General features: G+C 40.1%; 5 protein-coding genes and 1 long non-coding RNA gene across 11 annotated transcripts; 3 read left to right on the forward strand and 3 right to left on the reverse strand.

The window, feature by feature from the left end:
• Positions 1–88: 88 nt before the first annotated feature.
• Positions 89–1443, forward strand: LOC116732630 (high affinity immunoglobulin gamma Fc receptor I-like). 2 transcript variants are annotated; one of them, XM_032582971.1, is made up of 4 exons: positions 89–228; positions 307–603; positions 683–933; positions 996–1443. In XM_032582971.1, exons 1-4 carry the CDS (start codon positions 198–200, stop codon positions 1140–1142), a joined length of 726 nt encoding a protein of 241 aa, XP_032438862.1. In that variant the 5' UTR covers positions 89–197; the 3' UTR covers positions 1143–1443. The 2 variants fall into 2 exon arrangements, with proteins under 2 accessions (XP_032438862.1, XP_032438861.1); XM_032582970.1 differs by having other exon boundaries at positions 90–228; positions 683–928; positions 998–1443.
• Positions 1444–4028: 2585 nt separating this feature from the next.
• On the reverse strand, positions 4029–5966 carry LOC116732621 (Fc receptor-like protein 5). Its single transcript, XM_032582952.1, has 6 exons — positions 5835–5966; positions 5687–5722; positions 5336–5605; positions 5011–5256; positions 4439–4615; positions 4029–4248 (listed from the first exon to the last, which is right to left on the reverse strand). The coding sequence occupies exons 1-6, from the start codon at positions 5863–5865 to the stop codon at positions 4124–4126; spliced, it is 885 nt and encodes a 294-aa protein (XP_032438843.1). The 5' UTR covers positions 5866–5966; the 3' UTR covers positions 4029–4123.
• A 106-nt stretch (positions 5967–6072) lies between these two features.
• On the forward strand, positions 6073–8634 carry LOC116732620 (high affinity immunoglobulin gamma Fc receptor I-like). 2 transcript variants are annotated; one of them, XM_032582950.1, is made up of 6 exons: positions 6073–6253; positions 6332–6367; positions 6449–6715; positions 6795–7040; positions 7989–8165; positions 8356–8634. In XM_032582950.1, the coding sequence occupies exons 1-6, from the start codon at positions 6223–6225 to the stop codon at positions 8484–8486; spliced, it is 888 nt and encodes a 295-aa protein (XP_032438841.1). In that variant the 5' UTR covers positions 6073–6222; the 3' UTR covers positions 8487–8634. The 2 variants fall into 2 exon arrangements, with proteins under 2 accessions (XP_032438841.1, XP_032438842.1); XM_032582951.1 differs by having other exon boundaries at positions 8007–8165.
• Positions 8635–9059: 425 nt separating this feature from the next.
• On the reverse strand, positions 9060–9897 carry LOC116732688 (uncharacterized). Its single transcript, XR_004341856.1, has 2 exons — positions 9830–9897; positions 9060–9279 (listed from the first exon to the last, which is right to left on the reverse strand). It is a non-coding gene; the product is annotated as an uncharacterized LOC116732688 (long non-coding RNA).
• A 108-nt stretch (positions 9898–10005) lies between these two features.
• On the forward strand, positions 10006–13777 carry LOC116732598 (intraflagellar transport protein 46 homolog). Of its 4 annotated transcripts, XM_032582886.1 has the most exons (8): positions 10007–10384; positions 10772–10912; positions 10943–11100; positions 12178–12271; positions 12528–12738; positions 12818–13063; positions 13140–13280; positions 13378–13777. In XM_032582886.1, exons 1-8 carry the CDS (start codon positions 10256–10258, stop codon positions 13452–13454), a joined length of 1197 nt encoding a protein of 398 aa, XP_032438777.1. In that variant the 5' UTR covers positions 10007–10255; the 3' UTR covers positions 13455–13777. The 4 variants fall into 4 exon arrangements, with proteins under 4 accessions (XP_032438778.1, XP_032438777.1, XP_032438776.1 ...); XM_032582887.1 differs by having other exon boundaries at positions 10006–10384; positions 10772–11100; positions 12818–13070; XM_032582885.1 differs by having other exon boundaries at positions 10772–11100.
• Positions 13778–14464: 687 nt separating this feature from the next.
• On the reverse strand, positions 14465–21080 carry LOC116732638 (uncharacterized). The gene is made up of 4 exons (XM_032582984.1): positions 20104–21080; positions 19899–19966; positions 17466–17837; positions 14465–17395 (listed from the first exon to the last, which is right to left on the reverse strand). Exons 2-4 carry the CDS (start codon positions 19963–19965, stop codon positions 17181–17183), a joined length of 654 nt encoding a protein of 217 aa, XP_032438875.1. The 5' UTR covers position 19966; positions 20104–21080; the 3' UTR covers positions 14465–17180.
• Positions 21081–22878: the final 1798 nt, after the last annotated feature.

The following is a 22878-nucleotide window of genomic DNA, read 5'->3' on the forward strand; positions in this document are numbered from 1 at the left end:
CTGATTGTCAAACCAACTCAAACTTCTGCAGCTTTTAGTTCGACTGGTTTAAACTTTTTCTCTTGTTTCTTTTCTCTCATCTTGCTGCTTCAGTTCAGCTTTGTTTCATCTGAGAGGAAACCAAAGAGCAGAGAGGACTGAGAGTGTGAAGCCACACAGTTTATTTATTCTCTGACCTCAGATCATCGAGCAGCAGCATGGAGGAAACATCTCTACTGAGGCTGATCTGTAAGTAACGACTCATTTTACTCTGCTGACTTCATGGAGGACAAACTTCAAGCTGACCTGAGACTCATTTCTCTGCAGCTCTGATCTCTCTGCTGAGCCGCAGCTCAGCTGGTCTGACTGTGAGTCCCAGCAGATCTCAGTTCTTCAGAGGAGAATCAGTGACTCTGATCTGTGAGGATGAAATCAGATCTGATGGATGGACTGTGAGGAGAAACACAACCAGAGGAACCAGGACTGAGTGTGGAGATAAATGGGGAGAAGCTGATGGTTCTACCTGTAACATCACCTTGTTCCCATATGATACTGGTTTATACTGGTGTGAGTCCATGTCTGGATCCTCCAGCAGCAGCAGCAGCATCCAGCTCTCTGTCTCTGGTAAGATCAGACTGTGGAGTTAGTGTTGCTGAAGCTGTGTGGAAATGGATGAAATGCTGTAGTTTGTCTCTGTGTTGAGGTGGATCAGTGATCCTGCAGAGTCCTGTCCTCCCTGTGATGGAGGGAGATGACGTCACTCTGAGCTGCAGAGCAAAGAATCCAACCCACAACCTCCCAGCTGCTTTCTTTAAAAATGGCGTCTTCATCGGCAACGAGTCATCAGGTCACATGACCCTCCTCCATGTTTCCAGCTCTGATGACGGCCTCTATAAATGTAATGTCAAAGGTCATGGAGAGTCTCCATCCAGCAGGATCTCTGTCAAAGGTCAGGAACTTCAGTTTCAGATCAAAACATTTTCTCTCCAACATTGAACTGATCATATCTTCTCTGCAGAAAAACCTTCAACTTTAGCTCCGCCCACTTCTCCACCTCCTGCCTCCCTCCTGGTCCGGCTGGTCTGCCACCTGCTGGTCTTCTGTCCGTACTGCATCTCCACTTTCCTCATGGTGTCTTTATATGGACACAGGGTCAAAGGTAAAACAATGACACATTCACTGACCTGAAGTCAGAATTTATCTTTATTTTTCAACTTCCTCTGACTGCAGGAAGTGACTCTTCAGTCTCCATGGTGATGACCCCACCCAGCCAGGCTGAACAGGGATTGGACAATGATTATGATGATGTCACCACAGAGCATCACTTGTGAAATGAACAGATTTTATCATAGATGCTCTATGAGCAGCTGTTCCTCTCTCTGTGACCCAAATTAATCTGACCGCTCCCAGTTGTCCACAGAATTTAAGAGTCTCTGTTAATTCTTGTTGTTTTATTGAAGCTACCAAGTCAAATAAAGATATTGGGAATAACTGCAAAATTATATTCTCCCCTTCTTTCACCTCAGAGTTGGATGAACCCAATTCAATGCAATAATGTTGCTTTAAATAACAGAGTTTACAGCAGAGGCTCAGACCAGAGTTTCTCTCTAAAGCAGGATCAGATCACAACATTTAGCCACAATGAAAAGATCCTGCAGGAGAAAATTCAGGTTTGATAACATCAGGTTGTGAGTTTGCTGGATAAATCTCCTTGAATGTTGCTCGTCTCAACAGACACTTATTGAATTGTAAAAACACTTTTCTAGGCAACCATGGAAAAAACATCCATGAAACTCAAAGTCCGTCTTTTCACCGTCCATTTCTGAATATCCATCCACAATATGGGATCAAATTTTTTCCTCACCTGAGTTTAATTCAAGTTAATCTCTTCTGTTTCTGCTACTGCTGATCCATTCCAGCCACTGGATGGACATGATAGAGAAAACTTTATAGATGTGCCTGTACAGCTAGAGCTTTAGGAGGAAGGATGATAAACCATGTCTGACTTTTGATAACCACTTCCTGTTACCTTTAAAACGTTTAACCTCAGTTTCCTGCCTGTCAAACCAACTCAAACCTCTGCAGCTTTGAGTCTGAATGATTTTAACTGATTCTTCACTGAAATCTCCTCTTTACTGCAAACCTTTGAAACAAAACAAAAGTTAAACCTGAAGCAGCAAAAATCTGTCACTAGAGCTCAACACATATTTTCATGTGTTAAACATGAACTGACTGTTCAAGGTTTAAATCCACAACTTAAACTTTCACCTTCTTCATCTTCTCAGTTGCTCAAGAACTGCAAATGATATTTATTTCTTAGTGGAACAAGTCAGAGTCTGCCGGGGGGCGGGGCTAATGACCGGCCCTTTACACCCAAATAATAAAGCTCATGATAATATATCTTTACAACATTGACATGCCTGCAGTAGAGGGATTTACAAGTTTCACCACCACAGAGAGAAACTGTCATTCTGAAATCCAAAGCCTCTAGAAATTATTTGTGTCTGTTTCAGGTATATTTCCTGATCTGCGTTCTTTCGCCCAAAGTTACCAGGATCACAGTTTGGATCCGGTCCTGGATCGCTCAACCCAGCAGCCTGAGATCTGCATACCCTCAAGAGTTATTCTGGACTATTCGGACTGGGCTGGACACCTGGAGCCATCTCCTCCCCTCGGGGCTGGAGTCTGCCCCGTCCTCTACTGCTCCCGGTCATCAGAACTAAGGGACGACCTGTCAAGTTGTGTCTGCAGAGTCGGATCATTTCCAGGACTCCTTGATCCTCATCACCTCTCCCTGGAGGAAATTCCCCGGCACTAGTAGCTCAATCCACAAGTCCGAGTCCCAGTTTGTTCTTTATACTCACTTTCCTGATCTGTCTCTCCACAACGCCGATCATGTCGGTCCTTCCCAGCCTGGCCATCAGCAGACCTGTCATCGCACATTTAACGTTTATTCCTTGTAAATAAATCCTTTAAACTTCCTGGTTTCCTGAGTGCATTCCTGCATGTGGGTCCAGAACGTTGCTAAAACCTTCACAAGCACAACATTTTATTCAATATTTTACTCCTATTCCAATAAAATCCGTCGGTCTTGTAAAGTTTTTATTCACCAAGAGTCAACAATGACTGTGGCAACCTGCTAAATAATCTTACATACACAAATCTCATCAGAACCGGGCCGGCCTTCTCCAGGTCTCGTCAGACGTAACAGAGTCTTGGATCAGTCAGATTCTGCCTAACGCCCACCACCCTAACATCTCCACCCGTCTCTCAGTTCCTTCCTCTTCTATTTTTCTTTATGAATATTGCAACATGCAGTCAATCATGAGGGGCCCAGAAAAAGTGACCTACCCTGGGAACTGTTCATGCAAAAAGCATCAGTTCACCATAACAGCAGGTTGCCTTAACCCAGAGTTATTTAAACTACATCACTGGACTGAAAACGAGTCACTAAGAGTTTGTCCTTTATCGAGTCTCTCCCAGTTAATGTCCAGTTAGTTTGTTCCCAAGTTGTCAGTGTCTCCATTATGATGGTTTCCTCACCACTATGACCATGAATATGAAACCGCACCATACCTGTGAACCTCAGCTGGACTCCGTTTATAACTCTATAACTTACATAAACCAGAGAGCCAGCAGCTTTAAAAATATGAACAAAAAAACACTTTAAAACTAAATCAGGTTCATTCTGTGGGTGAGATTCCCAAACTGCCATTTAGGTTTCTTCGTTAAGTTGTCTAGAACATTCAGCCTTCCTCCTTTCCTGCCACACTGGGTAGAAAATAACAGAACCTTCAATCAGAACAGGGATCAAACTGATGCCATCATTTGTTCTGTTGGAGAGTCTGATATGTGACTGGAGGAAAAACTTTTACAGGATAATAAAGAAAGTCAGAGAATCGAAATCAGTGTTTTAGTTTGTTCCTCTTTTTAATCTAAATTATGTTTAATTGTCCTTTTACTATTTGTCTTAAATGTTTGTAGAATTTTAATAGAACTATTGTATCTTTATGTTTGATGTTGGCTTTGAATTAAAGAAGGTTTTGAGTTTTATTCATTCATGAGGCTTTAATTATTCATCCATTAAAACAATTTTACAAGAACAAGAAGAAATTTGGAGCAGAGGAGGATGAGATCGTTCAGTTCAGATGTGATGCTCTGTGGTGACATCATCATCATCATCATCATCATCATCATCATCATCATCATCTGGTACCAGCTCAGCCTGGGGGGGCGGAGTCATCTTCACACATGGTGACGGGTCACTTCCTGTATTTAGAGGAAGTTAAAGAGAAAACAATTTATTACCTCTAATACAACTAATTCAGGAAACTGGATAATTAGAGACATTTATAAAGCAAATTAAAAATATATAACAACAAATCCAGAATCAGTGAAGAACATCTGTCAGTCAGTGATTGGTTGGATCATCAGGTCAGTAAATGATTCAGGGTTTTACTTTTGGTTCTGAGTCCAAATGAAAACCCCAAGAGGAAAGAGCAGATGAAGAACAGGAACATCACCACCAGGTGGCAGAGCAGAGTGACGATGAGGAGAGGGGAAGGTGAGCAAGTGGGAGGAGCTTCTGTAGTGGGAGGAGCTTCGGTAGTGGGCGGGGCTGTGGTTGTTGGTTTTTCTGCAGAGAGAAAACGACCTGATCAATTCAGCATTTACACATTAAACTGACAGATTATTTGATGAGTTCATTACTTGTAATTCACACTGATTATTAGAATAAAAACAACAAATTTGTGTTTTTCTTTTTATTTGCAGAGAATTAAGAAACCATTTATTCTATAATCTGTTTAAACACCAACAAGAGGAATGATGGATTCAGTCATGATGAATTTTCTATCTATCATTAAAAGGATAATCTTGAATTAAGCACATTTCACATTTCTGTTTTTGAAATAACTTTTTCCTATTTGATTTCTAGCTTACACAGATTATTGGAAGAAAACTAAATATTAAAACACAGAGTTGTAGTGATTTACATGTTGTTAAACTAAAGAGAAGCTGCTGACCTCTGACCTTTGACAGAGATCCTGCTGGATGGAGACTCTCCATGACGGCTGATGTTACATTTATAGAGGCCTTCATCAGAGCTGGAAACATGGAGGAGGGTCATGTGACCTGATGGTCCATCACCAATGAAGGAGCCATCTTTATAGAAAGCAGCTGGGAGGTTGTGGGTTGGATTCTTTGCTCTGCAGCTCAGAGTGACGTCATCTCCCTCCATCACAGGGAGGACAGGACTCTGCAGGATCACTGATCCACCTCAACACAGAGACAAACTACAGCATTTCATCCATTTCCACACAGCTTCAGCAACACTAACTCCACAGTCTGATCTTACCAGAGACAGAGAGCTGGATGCTGCTGCTGCTGCTGGAGGATCCAGACATGGACTCACACCAGTACAGACCAGTGTCATGTTCTCTGATGCTGCTGGTTTTACAAGTAGATCCATCTTTTCTCCACCATTTATCTCCACACTCAGTCCTGGTTTCTCTGCTTGTGTTTCTCCTCACAGTCCATCCATCAGATCTGTTTTCATCCTCACAGATCAGAGTCACAGATTCTCCTCTAAAGAACTGAGATCTGCTGGGACTCACAGTCAGATGAACTGAAATAATAAAACATTCATCCTTTCATTAGTTCCACAGGATCAAATCTAGATCTAGAGTTAACAGAATCAGGTTGTAACCTTGGTTTGTTGAGCGGCTCAGCAGAGAGATCAGAGCTGCAGAGAAATGAGTCTCAGGTTAGTTGGAGCTTTAATCAGCTTCTGCTGTGGGAAGCAGCAGTGATCGTCTCTCAACATTTCCACACCAACATCCAGCAGATGGACTCACCCAGCAGCCTGAGGACAGATGTTCCCTCCATTCTGCAGCTGGATCCAATGAGACCAGCAGCAGTTTGACACTCACTGAAAACATCCTCTTCCTCTTCCTGGATCTCTACGTTGTCTGTTAGTCGACCACAAAGTTTTTATTGTTAAACATTTTGAACGTTGATCAGTCTAAAAACTTTTAACCTCAGTTTCCTGATTGTCAAACCAACTCAAACTTCTGCAGCTTTTAGTTCGACTGGTTTAAACTTTTTCTCTTGTTTCTTTTCTCTCATCTTGCTGCTTCAGTTCAGCTTTGTTTCATCTGAGAGGAAACCAAAGAGCAGAGAGGACTGAGAGTGTGAAGCCACACAGTTTATTTATTCTCTGACCTCAGATCATCGAGCAGCAGCATGGAGGAAACATCTCTACTGAGGCTGATCTGTAAGTAACGACTCATTTTACTCTGCTGACTTCATGGAGGACAAACTTCAAGCTGACCTGAGACTCATTTCTCTGCAGCTCTGATCTCTCTGCTGAGCCGCTCAACAAACCAAGGTCACAACCTGATTCTGTTAACTCTAGATCTACATTTGATCCTGTGGAACTAATGAAAGGATGAATGTTTTATTATTTCAGTTCATCTGACTGTGAGTCCCAGCAGATCTCAGTTCTTTAGAGGAGAATCAGTGACTCTGATCTGTGAGGATGAAAACGGATCTGATGGATGGACTGTGAGGAGAAACACAACCAGAGGAACCAGGACGCGATGTGAAGTATGGGGGAAATTAAATGGTTCTACCTGTAACATGAACTACCTCGTCCCATTAGATACTGGTCTGTACTGGTGTGAGTCCATGTCTGGATCCTCCAGCAGCAGCAGCAGCATCCAGCTCTCTGTCTCTGGTAAGATCAGACTGTGGAGTTAGTGTTGCTGAAGCTGTGTGGAAATGGATGAAATGCTGTAGTTTGTCTCTGTGTTGAGGTGGATCAGTGATCCTGCAGAGTCCTGTCCTCCCTGTGATGGAGGGAGATGACGTCACTCTGAGCTGCAGAGCAAAGAATCCAACCCACAACCTCCCAGCTGCTTTCTATAAAGATGGCTCCTTCATTGGTGATGGACCATCAGGTCACATGACCCTCCTCCATGTTTCCAGCTCTGATGAAGGCCTCTATAAATGTAACATCAGCCGTCATGGAGAGTCTCCATCCAGCAGGATCTCTGTCAAAGGTCAGCAGCTTCTCTTTAGTTTTGCAACATGTAGATCACTACAGCTCTGTGTTTTAATATTTAGTTTTCTTCCAATAATCTGTGTAAGCTAGAAATCAAATTGGAAAAAGTTATTTCAAAAATGTGAAATGTGCTTAATTCAAGATGCTCTTTTTAATGATAGATAGAAAATTCATCTTGACTGAATCCATCATTCCTCTTGTTGGTGTTTAAACAGATTATAGAATAAATGGTTTCTTAATTCTCTGCAAATAAAAAGACAAAACACAAATACAGTGAACCCTCGCTGTAACGCGGTTCACCTTTCACGGCTTCGGAGGTTTTTGTGCAGTTTTTTTTTCACAGTGCATTGTATTCTGCGTCCTGATTGGCTAAACAGTCTCCGCACTTCTTCTCTATATACCATAACGTGCCAATAACGTTACGGTATTTAAATATACCTAGCACAGTTTGGCAAATTTTGGCAAAGATTTTTGCCCAGAAGAAAAAAGAGCGACAACAACTACCGATAACGATGTTCTTCTCTCGAAAAAACTCACCTGCACCTCAGGCTTCAGAAGAAAAGACACTAGAGAGCGGCGTCAGGTCAGAGGATCAGTGAAATACTCGAGTCACAATTTGTCCTACTGTAATTCGTATTGATGACTAAAATGATTATTTTACTGTAATTATTTGTAAGAAAGTGTTTTATTTGTTAAGAAAAAATGCTTCGGCCTGATATCAGTTTTTGTTCTTTGGTTTCAATGTAGAGTATTTAATTATCCTGTATAATAACTGTAAAAAAAATAAAGGTAACTACTTCACAGATTTCGCCGATCACGGGTTCTTTTTGGAACGCAAACGAGGGTTCACTGCATCCTGTTTTTATTCTAATAATCAGTGTGAATTACAAGTAATGAACTCATCAAATAATCTGTCAGTTTCATGTGTAAATGTTGAATTGATCAGGTCGGATTTTCTCTGGAGAAAAACCAACAACCACAGCCCCGCCCACTACAGAAGCTCCTCCCACTTGCTCACCTTCCCCTCTCCTCATCATCACTCTGCTCTGCCACCTGGTGGTGATGTTCCTGTTCTTCATCTGCTCTTTCCTCTTGGGGTTTTCATTTGGACTCAGAACCAAAGGTAAAACCCTGAATCATTTACTGACCTGATGATCCAACCAATCACTGACTGACAGATGTTCTTCACTGATTCTGGTTTTGTTGTTATATATTTTTAATTTGCTTTATAAATGTCTCTAATTATCCAGTTTCCTGAATTAGTTGTATTAGTGGTAATAAATTGTTTTCTCTTTAACTTCCTCTAAATACAGGAAGTGACCCGTTACCATTTGTGAAGATGACTCCGCCCCCCCAGGCTGAGCTGGTACCAGGTGATGATGATGATGATGATGATGATGATGATGATGATGATGATTACGTCACCACAGAGCATCACTTCTGAACCAAACATTCTCATCCTGCTCTGCTCCTGCTGTCTTCTTCCTCTTCGTTTTCTGGGAACATTGCTTTAAAGCTTTTATAAAAAATATTTGTTTTTTCTTATTTGTTGAAACTGTAATCTTCAACTTTGGAATAAAATGTGGAGTTAATGCTTCAGTTTGTTTTCTTTACATATATAACATAAAATAAATCTGACGTCATTTCAAAATGCCTTGAAATTGAGCCTCTGTCTCTTTAAGAAGCTCCTGCTATCACTGAAACTCTGCCTCCAGGAAGTCATCACAATGCTCCTCTATTAACCCTTTAACAACATGTTTAGCAGCGTTTCACTGAGCAGTAGCTCCTGTAATGAGCTCAGCAGATGCTTAGTTCAACAAGGTGTTTGAACTTTGCCTTGTTGTTCAAAGATGTAGTTTGAACAACAAACTAATCTGGAGGAGCTGAGTGTGGGAGGAGCTACACCTCGGAGACGGAGCTAGGATCACCCAGGTGTTTTGAACAGTTGAATGGTTGCCATGGAGATTAGAGGATTTCTCAAACATGCTTGAAGAATCAAGGCAACACTCCAGGTATGTTTTTGATGAGCGAATAATATTATAACATGATGTAGAGTTCAAAAAAGTTGGTTTTACATAATATGTAAGAGACTGGACGGTCTTTGGACTCAGAACCCAAACCAGCTTTTTTCAGCTGTATTCCACATATCAATACACCATCACAGTCATGAGTAGAAACACACAGAAGGTGTGAAGGTCTCAGATGTGCTGCCGGTCCTCCATCAGAACTTCCTGCAGCTGGTAACAGAAGAAGGGAAACTTTCTAATAGTTCAACTGCTTGTTCAGACTTTCATTCAAACATTTTATTATATTTATTTTAAAGTCTGACGCTGCAATAAATCTCTCAATCTATAAGGAAGTTTCTCTCTTGTTTGCTGAAAAACAGCTGAAGTCTGGTTCTTTAATTTTCAGTTCAACTAATTAGATGTTTTTTTGTATCTTTAAAATGAAAATTTAAAATTTTCAGAACATCAAGATTTGGATTTTCTTCCATTTTATTGCAGTAAAACTGAGGGCTTTTTTATGCAGAACATAAAAAATATATAGGGCTACAGCTGCAAAACGTTTATGAGCTTTTTATTATGCCCTGCAGCTTAGAGGAGTAAGAGGGAATGACAAGCAGATATGTTTGCTTAGCAAGCAACACAGACAGCTACTGTAGCCATTGACATTAAACATAGTAAGACAGAAATCAAAACACAATTAAGTCAGAAATATCTGACAAAACAAAATTTGAAGCGATCACAAGCAGAAGTACAAAGGAAAAAGATGTATTTTCTTGTGTACCTCCAATGCCTCTGCCATCCCGGGTTATAAACGCCTGATTCCCCTCCAGACCAGTAGGTGGCGGTGATGCTCCACATCATCTGGCTGCCAACCATCTTCCGTTGCTAGGATACAGTACACTCCTCAGTTGCGTCTATAACTGCTGTAACAAGAAGCGTTTGGTGGAGGATAAACGGATTTAAACTGCAGTCAGGCGATTATTTTCAGTCTCTAAACGACGAATTTGAAGTTTTCGCTGCGCTTTTACTGAGTTACTTTGTGCTTTTAGTTGTTTAAAAGCCGATTTACGAGCTGCTGGTAGCGGTTAGCTCGGGCTAAAGCTTCGCTAGTTCTGTTAGGTTTGCTTTCGGTACATCAGGTAACGGTTTGAAGCTGAAGCTGCTGTAACCCAGGTACCACCCGAATCTCCTCAGGCAGCTGTGACCCATGGAGCGGACCGACCGGGGAAAGGACCCCCAGCTGCTGAGGAACCAACCCTACGACGAGAGTCTGGACGTGGAGGACGGAGAGGAGGTACCGAGTGTCTACAGCCCGACTCCCCGAGGACAGAGACAGGTACCCGGTCACAGCCTGCTGAGCTGCCCGCTGTTAAATCTGGAAGCCGGGAGTCTAAAACTCGGAGTTTTAGGCTCAGAAAAGATTTATTTTATTATTTCCCCTCTAGAAAATTGTGCAAAAATAAAAAATATTCAGCTTTAACAATATATTTTATATAACTGTATATATTTTATATATATAAAATATAAAATATGTCTCCTCAGTTTTTGGTTCTTGAAATAATTAACAAATTAATGCAGGTTTTCTAAACATCAATAAAAGGATTCCCGCCAACACCGCCCCTCTTAGATTGGGGTTTTCTACTTCCTGATGGCCTTTCAGCTGATCCTCAGGGGTCAGAGGTCAGACTGCTTCTCTCTGACCTCCATGTTTTCCTCCTGTCAGACAGAGTGGAGCAGCAATAAGGTTCTTGGCATCATGTCCACCAGCAGCAGCAGGATCCCGCTGGATGAGAAGCACAGACCTGTGAGGGCCACAGAGCTGGCGGGGCTGAAGCCAGGGCCCGGTCTGACCCAGGAGGAAGAGGAGGAGGAAGAAGAGGAGGACTCCGATGAGGAGGAGGAAGAAGAGGAGGACTCCGATGAGGAGGAGTCTGATGAAGATGATGATGACGATGAGCCCACTGAAACTCTGGAGGGAGTGTACGACCCTGCAGACTACTCCAACCTGCCGGTTACCACGGAGATCAGAGAGCTGTTCCAGTACATCAGCCAGTGAGCAAAGACACACACACCTCAGTCCATCAGAACCATGTAGAACCAACAGAACCTTTGGTTCATACAAGGACCTGAATTCCACTGTAGATGGTTCTGAACATCTGTCCCACTCACTTAAAGCTGGACAGGTTGGTTCTGATAATATGGACTTAGTCCAATCAGTACGAAAACATTGTTATATAACCTAAAATAGTCAACATGCTAATTACACTCCACATACTATAGACTATATTTTAGCTAAATTTAGCATTGTTGCTCAAACATTCAGTTTACAAACGTTGGTATACAATAAAAAATTGGTTAAAATGCTAAGGTTAGCTAAAATGCTATAAGTAGCATGTAGGGTATCGCTAGCATGTTGCTAGCGATACCCTATCGCTAGCAACATGCTAGCCCACACATACCCTTGTGGGGTATCGCTAGCATGTTGCTAGCGATACCCCACAAGAACCAGTGTGTAGCAGCTGTAGCAGCTGCCACTATCTATAATAACTCTTTGAAGAATTTTAATTAATATGAATTATAACAACATTAAATTTCCCTTTAAGTATTTTTGAACTTGAATGAGCTAAAAATTAATTAAAATGTGAAGGTTAGCTAAACAGCTTTCATTAGCATATGTTAGTTATTAGCATGTTGACTAATAGTAATTTACTCTGTTCTGTTTACTAAATACAATTATTATTAGAATTTTAGCTATAAGGCTAAAGTTAGCTTGAGGGCTAATGCTAGCATGTTGACACCAGTAGGATGTGGGTTATCACTCTGTTCTGTATGTAACGGAACCTGGCTTTTCTGACCCAGTAGAATTTGCAGTTGAAGCTCCAGGTTCTGGTTTCTGCTCTCTACACTTGAAAGAGTTTAGTTGGTTCTGATCCAGATGTGATGTGTTATTGTTATATATAATGGATCAGAACCATCTGGTTCTCCTGTAGCTTCACAGGTTAATGATGTAGAGATGAGAAGGTTCTTGCAGGGAGTCCAGAAACAGCCCAGAACCAGAGTCCTGCAGGTTCTACATGCTTCACTGGGTCAGAACATCTGGATCTGATACACGGGTCAATTTCCTCTCAGGTACTCTCCTCAGAACCAGGAACTGGACCTCTGCCTCAAGGTCTTTATCCCGGACTTCATCCCAGCTGTAGGAGACATCGATGCCTTCCTAAAGGTACCAAACACTGGGAACCGGGTCAGAACCAGGCCTTCTATTGATAGAACATGTTTTAGAACCGTGGTCCAGTCTGTTCTGAACCGGTCCTGGACAGAACCCCAGCTGTTCTCTATAAACTCTCAGAACTACAGTTGGTTCTGTTTGTTCTAAGGTTGCTGGAAAACGAACCCTGGATCAGAACTGGGTCCAAATCAAAACTTCAGAACCGTCTCAACTGGGTTGCCCTGATCTGAAATGTGTGTGGTGTGTTCAGGTACCGAGGCCAGATGGGAAACCAGACAACCTGGGCCTACTGGTTCTGGATGAGCCCAGTGTGAAGCAGTCGGACCCGACGGTTCTGTCTCTGTGGCTGTCGGAGGAAACCAAACAGCACGGAACCACAGAGGTACACACACCAGCACACACACACACACCTGCACACACACACACACCTGCAGCCTCCAGGGTCCGGTCCGCTGTCTCTGGTAAGATCAGACTGTGGAGTTAGTGTTGCTGAAGCTGTGTGGAAATGGATGAAATGCTGTAGTTTGTCTCTGTGTTGAGGTGGATCAGTGATCCTGCAGAGTCCTGTCCTCCCTGTGATGGAGGGAGATGACGTCACTCTGAGATGCAGAGCAAAGAATCCAACCCACAACCTCCCAGCTGCTTTCTATAAAGATGGCTCCGTCATTGGTGATGGACCATCAGGTCACATGACCCTCCTCCATGTTTCCAGCTCTGATGAAGGCCTCTATAAATGTAACATCAGCCGTCATGGAGAGTCTCCATCCAGCAGGATCTCTGTCAAAAGTCAGAGGTCAGCAGCTTCAGTTTCAGATCAAAACATTTTCTCTCCAACATTGAACTGATCAGATCTTCTCTGTAGAAAAACCTTCAACGTTAGCTCCGCCCACTTCTCCACCTCCTGCCTCCCTCCTGGTCAGGCTGGTCTGCCACCTGCTGGTCTTCTGTCCGTACTGCATCTCCACTCTCCTCATGGTGTCTTTATGTCAAAGCAGGAAATCAGGTAACACTCTAAAAAATCACTGGGCTAAAAATTAATCAATCAATGATTCAACTGATTGACATTTTCTGATAGTTTTTTTTTTAACTCACTCCGACAGGAAGTGACCTACCAGCCCTCTCTGATCAAGGATTGGATGATGATTACAATGATGTCACCACAGAGCATCACATCTGAACTGTCATCTCCCTTCAGTATCGACTTCTATTAACTTTATTCTGAAAAGTTTGATCTAAGTAAACCAGAACCAAGATAAATAAAGATTTGTTTTTAAATGTAAACAGATTTAGAGTTGAGCAAGCTAAGAAACGTTCTCTTTTGTTTTTTCAATATTTCATGTCCTTTCATTATATTTTGTAATTTAATCTTCTACTTGCTAAATTCTTGTCTTTTCTTCAGTAGGTTGGTTGATTGATTGATTGATTGATTGGTAGAGCCGAATTTATTGCTGAATGTTTTGCTTTGTTTTATTAATAAATTCTCAGACTGAGTCAAACATGTCAGCGATCCTGAGATGTTCATTTTCTTTGTTGTTTCTGTTTCTCACATCCTTTAATTCATCCAGAGAAAATAAAGTTGGCTCTTTGGAATTGTTGCCCCAATTCAACGAAAACTAATTTTACTATTAATAATTTAATTATTAATGAGAATATTTAACTTCACAAGAAAACATTGATGCAAATGTTTCATTTAGTTATCTTTGATATTGACCATTAAAAACAGTTAAACAAACGAGAATCAGTCGACCAAACATAAAATGGACGCCATCAAGTTCATATTTCTGCACAAAACAATGAATGAATCAAGAAAAACTTTTATTTTAAAACCAACAAAAAGATCGTAAAAAATACATATGTCTAAATAAACAGGTTAAATAAATGAATATTAAAGAAATGAAGGCTCTTTGTATTAAAAGGTAATAATTTATTAATCTATTAAGGAGAAGAACTCAAGAAATAAACCTTTAAAAACTACAAATCCCTAAAACAAGAACCTAAAACCCAACAGCAATGGAGCAACACATTTAAACAACAAGGTGAACATTCGACTGTTTTTTAATAAAGATGTTGGAGAACCTCTGAACTAAACCCAAACCCGTTGGGTGATCCGGTTCTCCAGAACCACAGCAGAACTACAGAGAGCAAAAACTCAGAGAGTTAAAGTGGAAACGAGCAATTCTTCCCCTGGTTGGGTTTTGATATTTCTGATCTGATTAATAACAAAACAAATGTTTGATTTAGAGAAAAACCAGCTGAGTTTAAATACAAACATGAAAAAATTTGAGGAAGCTTTGAAAAGAAGTGAAATGCAAAAGTTTAATTCCCCTTAAATTTAAATTTTCACGACTCTACGGAGTTAACTCCATACAAATTAGATCATTATTTTTCCTGTAAAAGTCTCTTTAAGGTTCTGTAGCTGGGAGTGAAAAATTAATAAAGTCAACAAAAGACAAGCAGAAGAAAAACATCAGTGATGTCCTCAATCCTAACACTTTCACTGTCTCATTGTTTTAGAGACATACTCCAAACAATACTTTAGATACCAGAAATATGAATAAACACAGAAAATAACTATTTTTCAACTTTGCTTAGCTTTAATAAGTTCATGTTTCCAGCTGAGCAGTTTACCATCATTAAGATGCTTCAACATCATGAGGAGAAAATCACGTTTTTATCCCTGAGGTTTGATCACCTAATCAGACGTTTCACTAAATCCCAAAAACAGACAAACCAATGAACACGGAGATTATCCCGGATCTGAAGAAGTCTGTTTGTTTAGCTCTCATTCACATCGACACATGCTCTGCAACCAGAGACAAAACACACACAGCTCTCAGTAAACAGCACAGGATGTCTGCTGGAGGCTGGAGGCTTCTTTTACAGACGGGAACATATTAAAAAACAGAAACACCAAACAGCATGAAACTTGCGTATTTTAAGGGTTTGAAACAGAAATAGCAGCTCTCAAAACACCGTCTGCATTCTCCTGTTTTTACAAGTATAAAATTTGGTCCACTTAAAGAAAACTCTGTAAAAGCCTCTTACTGCCAAATCGCAGCTCATCACTTCTCTACCAATAAAATCATTTGTCTAGTTTAATCTTAATATTCTCTTTTTTTCCCGCCACTGCGTCTCTCACTCCAACCACCAACAATCATCAGACCTGACAGTAAAAGTGTTTCTGATTTCCATACGGTTAAACATCTCCTCATCTCAGTGCAAAACCGTTTTATCAAAACACAGCTGGTCAGGCCACAATATTCCCAGAATGCATAGCGGTGCGGCGCCTGCGCACATCCCCGATCCAAAGTAATAGAAGCATCTTCATGAAATACGTAGAATCATTAAAGAACCTTCAACATAAAACGTTTCTCTGAACCAAATGTAGTAAAAAAATCAAGTAAACTAGACGAGAAATTCCAGAGCAGCTTTACCAAAACCCAGACTGAAGTGAAAAAACACAAAATATTAACAAGTGTTTAGTGGTTTGTAGTGCAAATATCCTAGCAGAGCTGAAATAAGACAAAACTAACTTACAAGTAACGTTTCAGCAGCTTGTTTTAGGTCAGTCATTCCTTAATATAAAATAAGCACTAGTTCACTTATAAGGGAAATAATCTGCCAGTGGAATCAATAGATTTTAAAATCAATACTAAGAAATGATTGACTTAAAACAAGATTCTACATCAGCGTTTCTCAAACGTTTTCAGGCTGAGGATCACTGGACGTATTTAACAAACACTCACAGACCATCGCATCTCAAATTAACCCTCAACAACACGACATCTTAACGCATAAACCTGAAATCAAAAGATTCGTCTCTTAATCATTGTCTTTGTTCCTCCTCATCTGAAGGTGGCGCTGCTTTGTAAATGTGACTGGCCACAAGGAAACCATGAATACGTCGATTCGGGGCGTTTTGAGTTATTTTCAGATTCTTAATGTGTGGATTCTAAGATTTCCAATAATAAAAAATACATGGAAATCAAAAACGTTATTTACTAGAAGTGTCATGTGCGCATTAAAAACTTGGCTATTTGTACTTTAGAAGGATAATAAAAGAAAATAGATTTGAGTTGCCTTGGCAAAACAAATATTTTCTTCAGCCAGTAGAAAGTTCAACATAAATAATTTTATTCTAGCTGTTACGATGCAGGTAGTCAGCGTGGGGCGCAGCGTCTCGTCATGTCGCACGCAGCGCAGCCCCAGGCTGAGATCTGCATGTCTGTGTCATAAAAAAGTACAAAAGTTCTGTAATTCACCCTGAGGAGCTTTCCACCGGTATCTTCAAGCTTTATTTTTAGTGGCCTGGTCTTTAGCCTTTTATCCATTATTATTTTCAAACACAATCCTTTGGTAAGCTAGCTGTAGCATTGCACTTAAAATAATTGGTTGTTTACATGCTGAACCTGACGGACCTTGAGGGGGCGCCCACGGACCACCAGTGGTCCGGGAGCCACAGTTTGAGAAAGACTGATCTGGATTTACCTCAAAAGTTGCGTAGCACTTTATAGGAAGGCTGTGCATAAGACTGGCTGACATTATGCTTGTTATGAACATGAAGAAGTCTTTATGAATGTTGTCATGAAGTGTCATTCAGTAAATAATCACAGATTTTATGCAAAATTGCTTTAAAAGTCCATTAAAAGTACCAACTTTGCATTAGAAACGTCATAAACACTCACGAAGACTCTTTCATGTTTTATGATAATGTCCTGTCAGTCTTATGCTCACCACTTCAAATACAGTTGTTAAGTTAGTTTAGTCTTATTTCAGGTGTACACAGAGAAACTGGACTAAAAACACTTGGTAATATTTGGAGTTTTTGCGTCGCAGAGCGTTCCTCTCCACAGCCAACAGGAAGTTGTCAGTAGCATTTCCTCCTGGTTCTTCGTCCCTCGGATCACTTGGAGACGGGTCTGTAGCTCATCAGAAAAGATCTGAACAACTTGCATGTGGTCAGCGCCAGCAGAGGAACCGTCACGGCGACGACCGGCAGCAGGAAGGCCAGATACTGCTGGACGTCGTCATCATCATCAACGTCTTCATCCTGGTTCCTCCTGCGGTTCAGCCAGGCGGCGTCGGCGTCAGCTGCGGCGTCGTCGTCATGGATTTGATCTGCAGATCAGAGTCAGCAGTGAAAATAAAGCCACAGGCATCAGATCTGAGGGGTTCGGCCCAGACTCACTTTGTGGACTGACTCTCAGCTTGATGACCATGTTGGGCTCAGCGATCAGAACCGATCTCTTCTTGCGGTTCCCCATCACCTGCACTGCCTGCACCACCCGGCACTCGTACACGCCGTTGTCGGCCGCCGAGGTGTTCCTCAGCACCAGAGACACCTGGCCCTCCTTCATCTCCTTGTCCAGCAGGTCGGCTCGCTTCCGGAAGGCCCGGTCCTGGAAGTCTGGGTAGAAGTGCTGGTCTCGGTACAGGATGATGTAGGACATCTTCTGGTCGGGTCGACTCCACTCCAGGTATTTGATGGGGTCCACCATGTTGGGAGCGCGGCACGGCAGCGTGACGGCCTGACCTTCCACCACCCGGATGTGGATCTCAACTACACAAGACAGAAACAATGCATGCTGGGTAAACAACAGACCAATCAATTCATCAATTAGTCACATAAAAGATTAAAACAAACTCAATAATTTCCATTTTCATGATTTACCGTTGTTCTCTGGTTGATAAAAGTCTTAAATTTGGTGTTTTAGTCTCAACTAGACAATTTTTTAAGCACAGTTTTGTTTTTAGAGATTTCATAATTCATTTTATTTATTGTTTCTGTTGTTTTATTTTTTTATTTTGGATATTTGAAATGTATTTCAGTTCCTGTGTTAAATGTTCATTAGATTTTAAAGTTTACTGATCTTTGAGAACGTTAAACATGACATTATTATATCATTAACATCATATTACTGTAAATGGTCTCTAAACAACAACATTATCGTTTATAATAATCGGCACCAAATGCAACTTGTATTTTCTCACTAAATAGTTATGAATTATTCAGTAACTTTTTAATATTCTACTGAGAGAAAAATGATTCAGAATTGGAAAACATTTGAGTCCATTTTTAAAGGGACAGTTTTATGTGTTTTCCAGTAGCTATGCTAACATCAGTTATTATAAAAATGCTATATATATATGAAATATGACTTTGTAATTTAACTAGTTGAAATTGGACTACTGTCTCTTTAAAAACTCCAGCTCTTTCTTTAACTCCGCCTTCAGGAATTCATCACAAAATGGCTCCTCTGTTAACCTTTTAACAACCGTGTTGCCATGATGAGCTCAGCAGATACTCGCCTCCACCAGGTGTTTGCTAATTGCTGCTGGCTAGTCTGAAGGAGCTGAGTGTGGAAGGGGAGGGCTGCTCTGTGAAGCCCAAGAGGAGGAGCTGCAGAATATTGACTGAGAGGGGAGTGAAGAAAAATGTACGCCACACTTTTCAGTTCACAATGCAAACCGTTTTGTAAACAACCATATGAGGTTTTAGCTGCAGATTACCAGACTTTTGGGGTTTTTTCTCCTGAAACATCCTTGAACTTTAACCCTTGTTACAGCTGGAAGTGAGAGCGACTCAGAAAGCTAATCTGTGGAGGAATCGGCCTGCAGAGACACGGAGCGGCGATGGGTTTCTAAGAAACGCTGGACAGGAACAACCAGCATGCAGGCGAGAGACATTCCTGGAAAAACGATAAGATCCGTCTAACAGGAAGGTTCACCAACATCCACAAGCAGAAAAAGGAAGAGGAAGAAGGAGCTTTAATGCTCCAGTTCAGGCTCAGACTAATGGAAATGGTTTTATCTACCAGGTAAATGTCAGAGAATATGGTAGGTTTAGTATCAGCAGATTGAAGCTTTAATCATTAAAAATCTATATTTTTCCTGCAAATTTTAAAGTTTTTTCTTGCAAATATGTGAAATTAATTTAGCAACCTTCTCCTCTGAGGCTGCGCTATTATTTTTTCTTTGATATAAAAAAGCCCTGAAGCTCAAAATCTCTCTGCTGTTCAAACTGTTTACTTTGATAAACAGTTTATTCATAAACATGAACTAATCTGTCCCTGCAAAGATCTGCAATGTTCCACAGTAAAACAATAAAAAAATTACCTTTTCATAACAACTTTTTAATATAATGTCAAATCTGACCTTAAAAAGGTTTCAATGTAAACAGGATATAAATGACTTCAGAAAATTACATTTTATGATACTGCGGTTATTTGAAAATATATATTTTTGATATAAAACTCATAACTAACCGAGAGAAATTTGACTTTTACAGAAATGTACATCTTAAAAAAATCTCTTGGAAAAACTGTATTATTATTTATAAAATAAAGAAAAGAATAAAAACTTTTAGATACTTGATTATCAAAAATAATTATTTTCACAAATATTTCCTGTTGGATTATAAACGTGGATTGAATGTAATGAAGAAACATTACAACAATAAAGGATTATTTTATTTTACAGACGGTGCAGCAGCTGCGTCTCCGGTGTAATTACACGCACTGACCACTAGGGGCAGCAGTGGCGTTCTCCTCTGATTAAACATTCATTTTCTGACTCAAACTTCGTGATATTTACGTAGAATAAGAAAGAGTTGGAGACTCACAGACTAAAGCTCCAGCCAGCTGGGATCCTGTCCAAACCAGGAGGAGGAAAAGCGCGAGGCGAGCCATCCTGAGGAAACACACACACATACACACACACACCCGTCAGACAGGTGGCTTCTCGCTCCTGAACGCAACATCAGCTCAGATCTAACGACAATGAAGCTTTAAAGGTTAAAAACAATCGTTGTTTTCAGTAAAACTTACCTTTCTGCAACTATTTGTCTCCGCCTGATGAAACCAGCCGGACAAGGTGTAGAGTACACCTGCCGAGGGGGCGGAGCTTCTGCTGCGTTCACTGTCCGCTCAAAACTCTGAAGTTACACCGACTAAAGAAATCTGAAAAATCTTTTTAAAAAAGTATTTCACCTCCACAATAACTGAGATAACAGAGATAAAGTCAGTAATGAATAAAAGACTTTTATCATTTTTCACAGTTTAACTCTTTAAATAGAAGAAAATACAATTAACTCCCTAATAAACTTATGCACTTCAATTTAATGAGTCACCAGACTGTAAATAATCTTTATTTGTTCGCTAAGTTGTAAAAACCTCAATATAATCGATTTCTCTACATTTCCTCTCCTTTGGGCTCCTGAAGGAGGAACTTTAAAGGAGGAACTGGTTTCTCCGTGGTTCAGTGAAGGCAGCATAGTGTCTGTGTGTTTCGCCAATAAACTGGCTATTGCCGAAACAGCCCAACAGTTTTCAGGGCTTGACAGAAGCCGCACCCACAGGTGGAGGCTGGCTTGTTTACCTGAGCGATGACGTCAGCACTGCGGACTGTGTTTTTATCTCAGGTGAAAACAGGGAAGCTAAACATTACCTTCATAGGATCATCAATCTAATCGGTGAATTCCTACTTGGGTTTATTTTTATTTTTGTTTGACTTTATTTTATTTCAACAGAGCGGTTTAGAGCTGCTGTGTCCATAAGTGACCTGCAGAGGGCGCTGTAGAGCTACTGCAGCCGGTGAATCAAGCTTGATTTTTCTTCTTCCAGCGTCTGAGGTCAGAAACTTCAGCTCGGTTGGACTAAATATGAAATATATTTATTCATTTGAGAGTTTTTAGTAAATTATGAACAGAACTGATGGCAGCAAACAGGCCTTTAAAATCACATATTAAAAACAAGAAAAGGGAAAAAAGTCATTGACTGAAAAAATACCATGCAATAGACTTAATTTATCATTTTCCTGAAGCTCTTCATCCAGCAGGTTTTATTCTGCTGTGTTCCTGTAGTTCTAGTTATGTGAGCAGATAAGCAGCTAAATAAAAATAAAATAAATAAAGTTTGATTTATGCGCCACTGGTTCTCTCAGCTGTGGTTCTTTTTTACTCCTATTATCTTTTATTTCTTTATTCTTGTGGTGCTGAACATGAAAAAGACCAAGCAGGATGTGAAAAATCTCCTACTTTTCCATCTTAAGAGACACCGTCATAGACAAGTAAATCAAAAGCAAAGAAATAAGAATTAGAATATTAAAATGAAAATGTTGTTGCTGATTGAAAAGTTTTAGAGTCGCTGAATTAAACTCATGAATCCGTATTACAGAAACACAAACCGGTGTGTATATTTCTGGAATCTTCAGCTAAAACTTTACCAGTATTTCCAGTTAGTCGAGTACAATGTTTAAAAACAATATATTAATTAACATTTAATATTTTTAGTGTAGATACTGGTGAATTTGATAAATTGTGCTTTATAACTACATATTTATTTACACTGCATAAAAACAAACTGAACTGTGTTTTCTAGTCATTAAACTGGACTAAACTTTTTCTGTTTCAGGTTTCTGGTATAAATAGCAAATAGTTTTTTTCTGTCTCCTTTAAATTCAGAGTTTTCTGTAATTTAACCAGTTGAACGTTTTGTTTTCCTCCTCATCATCATTTCAGCTCCACTAACATCCTGTCAGACTGAGATCAGCCATTTGTGATTTTCACACCAAAACATTGAACTTTCTGTCCATAAGCCACCATTTTTCCATCTGGAGGCCCATTAATTTCCACATAACGCTCTTTCATGATGATCTATTTTGTTTAGTGCAGCAATAACATGATGCTTCCTTTTTCCTGTAAACATTACAGCAGTTCCTTCAGTCAAAACATTTCATAAGTCGACAATATTTGCAGTTTAGTATTCAAGAATTCATCTACTTATGGATTTTCTGTGAAGTTATTCACAAAAAATGTGACTATTTACTGATTGTTACCTAAAACATTTTAAAGAAAATGCAGCTTTGGAAGCTGATCTAGGAACCATTCATTTTCCTCGGGACGGGAAGCAACAAGCTGTCTGGAAAAATATGAAAGTATGAATAGTTCTGGCCTTAAAGGTCCAACCTTTTCATTTTCTCTGCTAAAATGGTCTCAGCCGTCGTCTCCACAACTTACTGTTGTAATTTCAATATTTTTATCTCTGTTTCTTTATTTTTCTGTAAAGCAGTTTGAATTATTTTGAGTAAAAATGGAGCTTGACAAAAAAATAAAGTTTATTTGTGTATCACATTTCAGCAACAAGGCAGTTCAAATGCTTTCCATCAGAAAAACACAAAGTTATAGAAACACAGCCAATAACTAATAACAGCCACATTTAGTCAAACATTGTTAATGTTTTATTTATAGTGTTTCTGGAGCAGCTCTGAGCAGGTGGGTGTTTAGTCTAGATTTAAAGGAACTCGGTGTTCCAGCTGGTTTGTAGTTTTCCTGACGTTTGTTCCAGATTTGTGGTTCCTAGAAGCTGAATGCTGACTCTATGCGCCACAAGGCTCGTCTTGCTTTACAAATCCTAGAAATAATCTAGAAGATGCTCAATCACTTCAGATAAAGACCATTGGATCATGAATCATAAAGTTTAGCCATAATTTACAGATGGATTTTAAGGCCATGTGAGACACAACATGATATTTTGTGGCTTTTTTAGCTTCTCTATACAAACATGCCTTTGTTGTTTTTGCTGTTTTTGTTGTTTTTGCTGTTT

Source organism: Xiphophorus hellerii, chromosome 14 (genome assembly GCF_003331165.1).
Source record: "Xiphophorus hellerii strain 12219 chromosome 14, Xiphophorus_hellerii-4.1, whole genome shotgun sequence".
Classification (NCBI taxonomy): Eukaryota; Metazoa; Chordata; class Actinopteri; order Cyprinodontiformes; family Poeciliidae; genus Xiphophorus; species Xiphophorus hellerii.

Excerpts from the sequence above, each read along its gene's own strand:
- LOC116732638 (XM_032582984.1), bottom strand. The coding sequence starts at position 19,965 with ATGGCTCGCCTCGCGCTTTTCCTCCTCCTGGTTTGGACAGGATCCCAG. Across the intron at positions 17,838-19,898 it reads GCTGGCTGGAGCTTTAGTCT|TTGAGATCCACATCCGGGTG; the intron begins GTGAGTCTCCAA and ends TGTCTTGTGTAG. Across the intron at positions 17,396-17,465 it reads GCTGAGAGTCAGTCCACAAA|ATCAAATCCATGACGACGAC; the intron begins GTGAGTCTGGGC and ends TCTGATCTGCAG.
- LOC116732598 (XM_032582885.1), top strand. The coding sequence starts at position 10,256 with ATGGAGCGGACCGACCGGGGAAAGGACCCCCAGCTGCTGAGGAACCAA. Across the intron at positions 12,739-12,817 it reads GGTCCGGTCCGCTGTCTCTG|GTGGATCAGTGATCCTGCAG; the intron begins GTAAGATCAGAC and ends CTCTGTGTTGAG. Across the intron at positions 13,281-13,377 it reads ATGTCAAAGCAGGAAATCAG|GAAGTGACCTACCAGCCCTC; the intron begins GTAACACTCTAA and ends TCACTCCGACAG.
- LOC116732630 (XM_032582970.1), top strand. The coding sequence starts at position 198 with ATGGAGGAAACATCTCTACTGAGGCTGATCT. Across the intron at positions 604-682 it reads CATCCAGCTCTCTGTCTCTG|GTGGATCAGTGATCCTGCAG; the intron begins GTAAGATCAGAC and ends CTCTGTGTTGAG. Across the intron at positions 929-997 it reads CAGCAGGATCTCTGTCAAAG|AAAAACCTTCAACTTTAGCT; the intron begins GTCAGGAACTTC and ends TCTTCTCTGCAG.
- LOC116732620 (XM_032582950.1), top strand. The coding sequence starts at position 6,223 with ATGGAGGAAACATCTCTACTGAGGCTGATCT. Across the intron at positions 6,368-6,448 it reads GAGCCGCTCAACAAACCAAG|TTCATCTGACTGTGAGTCCC; the intron begins GTCACAACCTGA and ends TTATTATTTCAG. Across the intron at positions 8,166-8,355 it reads ATTTGGACTCAGAACCAAAG|GAAGTGACCCGTTACCATTT; the intron begins GTAAAACCCTGA and ends CTCTAAATACAG.
- LOC116732621 (XM_032582952.1), bottom strand. The coding sequence starts at position 5,865 with ATGGAGGGAACATCTGTCCTCAGGCTGCTGG. Across the intron at positions 5,257-5,335 it reads CATCCAGCTCTCTGTCTCTG|GTGGATCAGTGATCCTGCAG; the intron begins GTAAGATCAGAC and ends CTCTGTGTTGAG. Across the intron at positions 4,616-5,010 it reads CAGCAGGATCTCTGTCAAAG|AAAAACCAACAACCACAGCC; the intron begins GTCAGAGGTCAG and ends TTCTCTCTGCAG.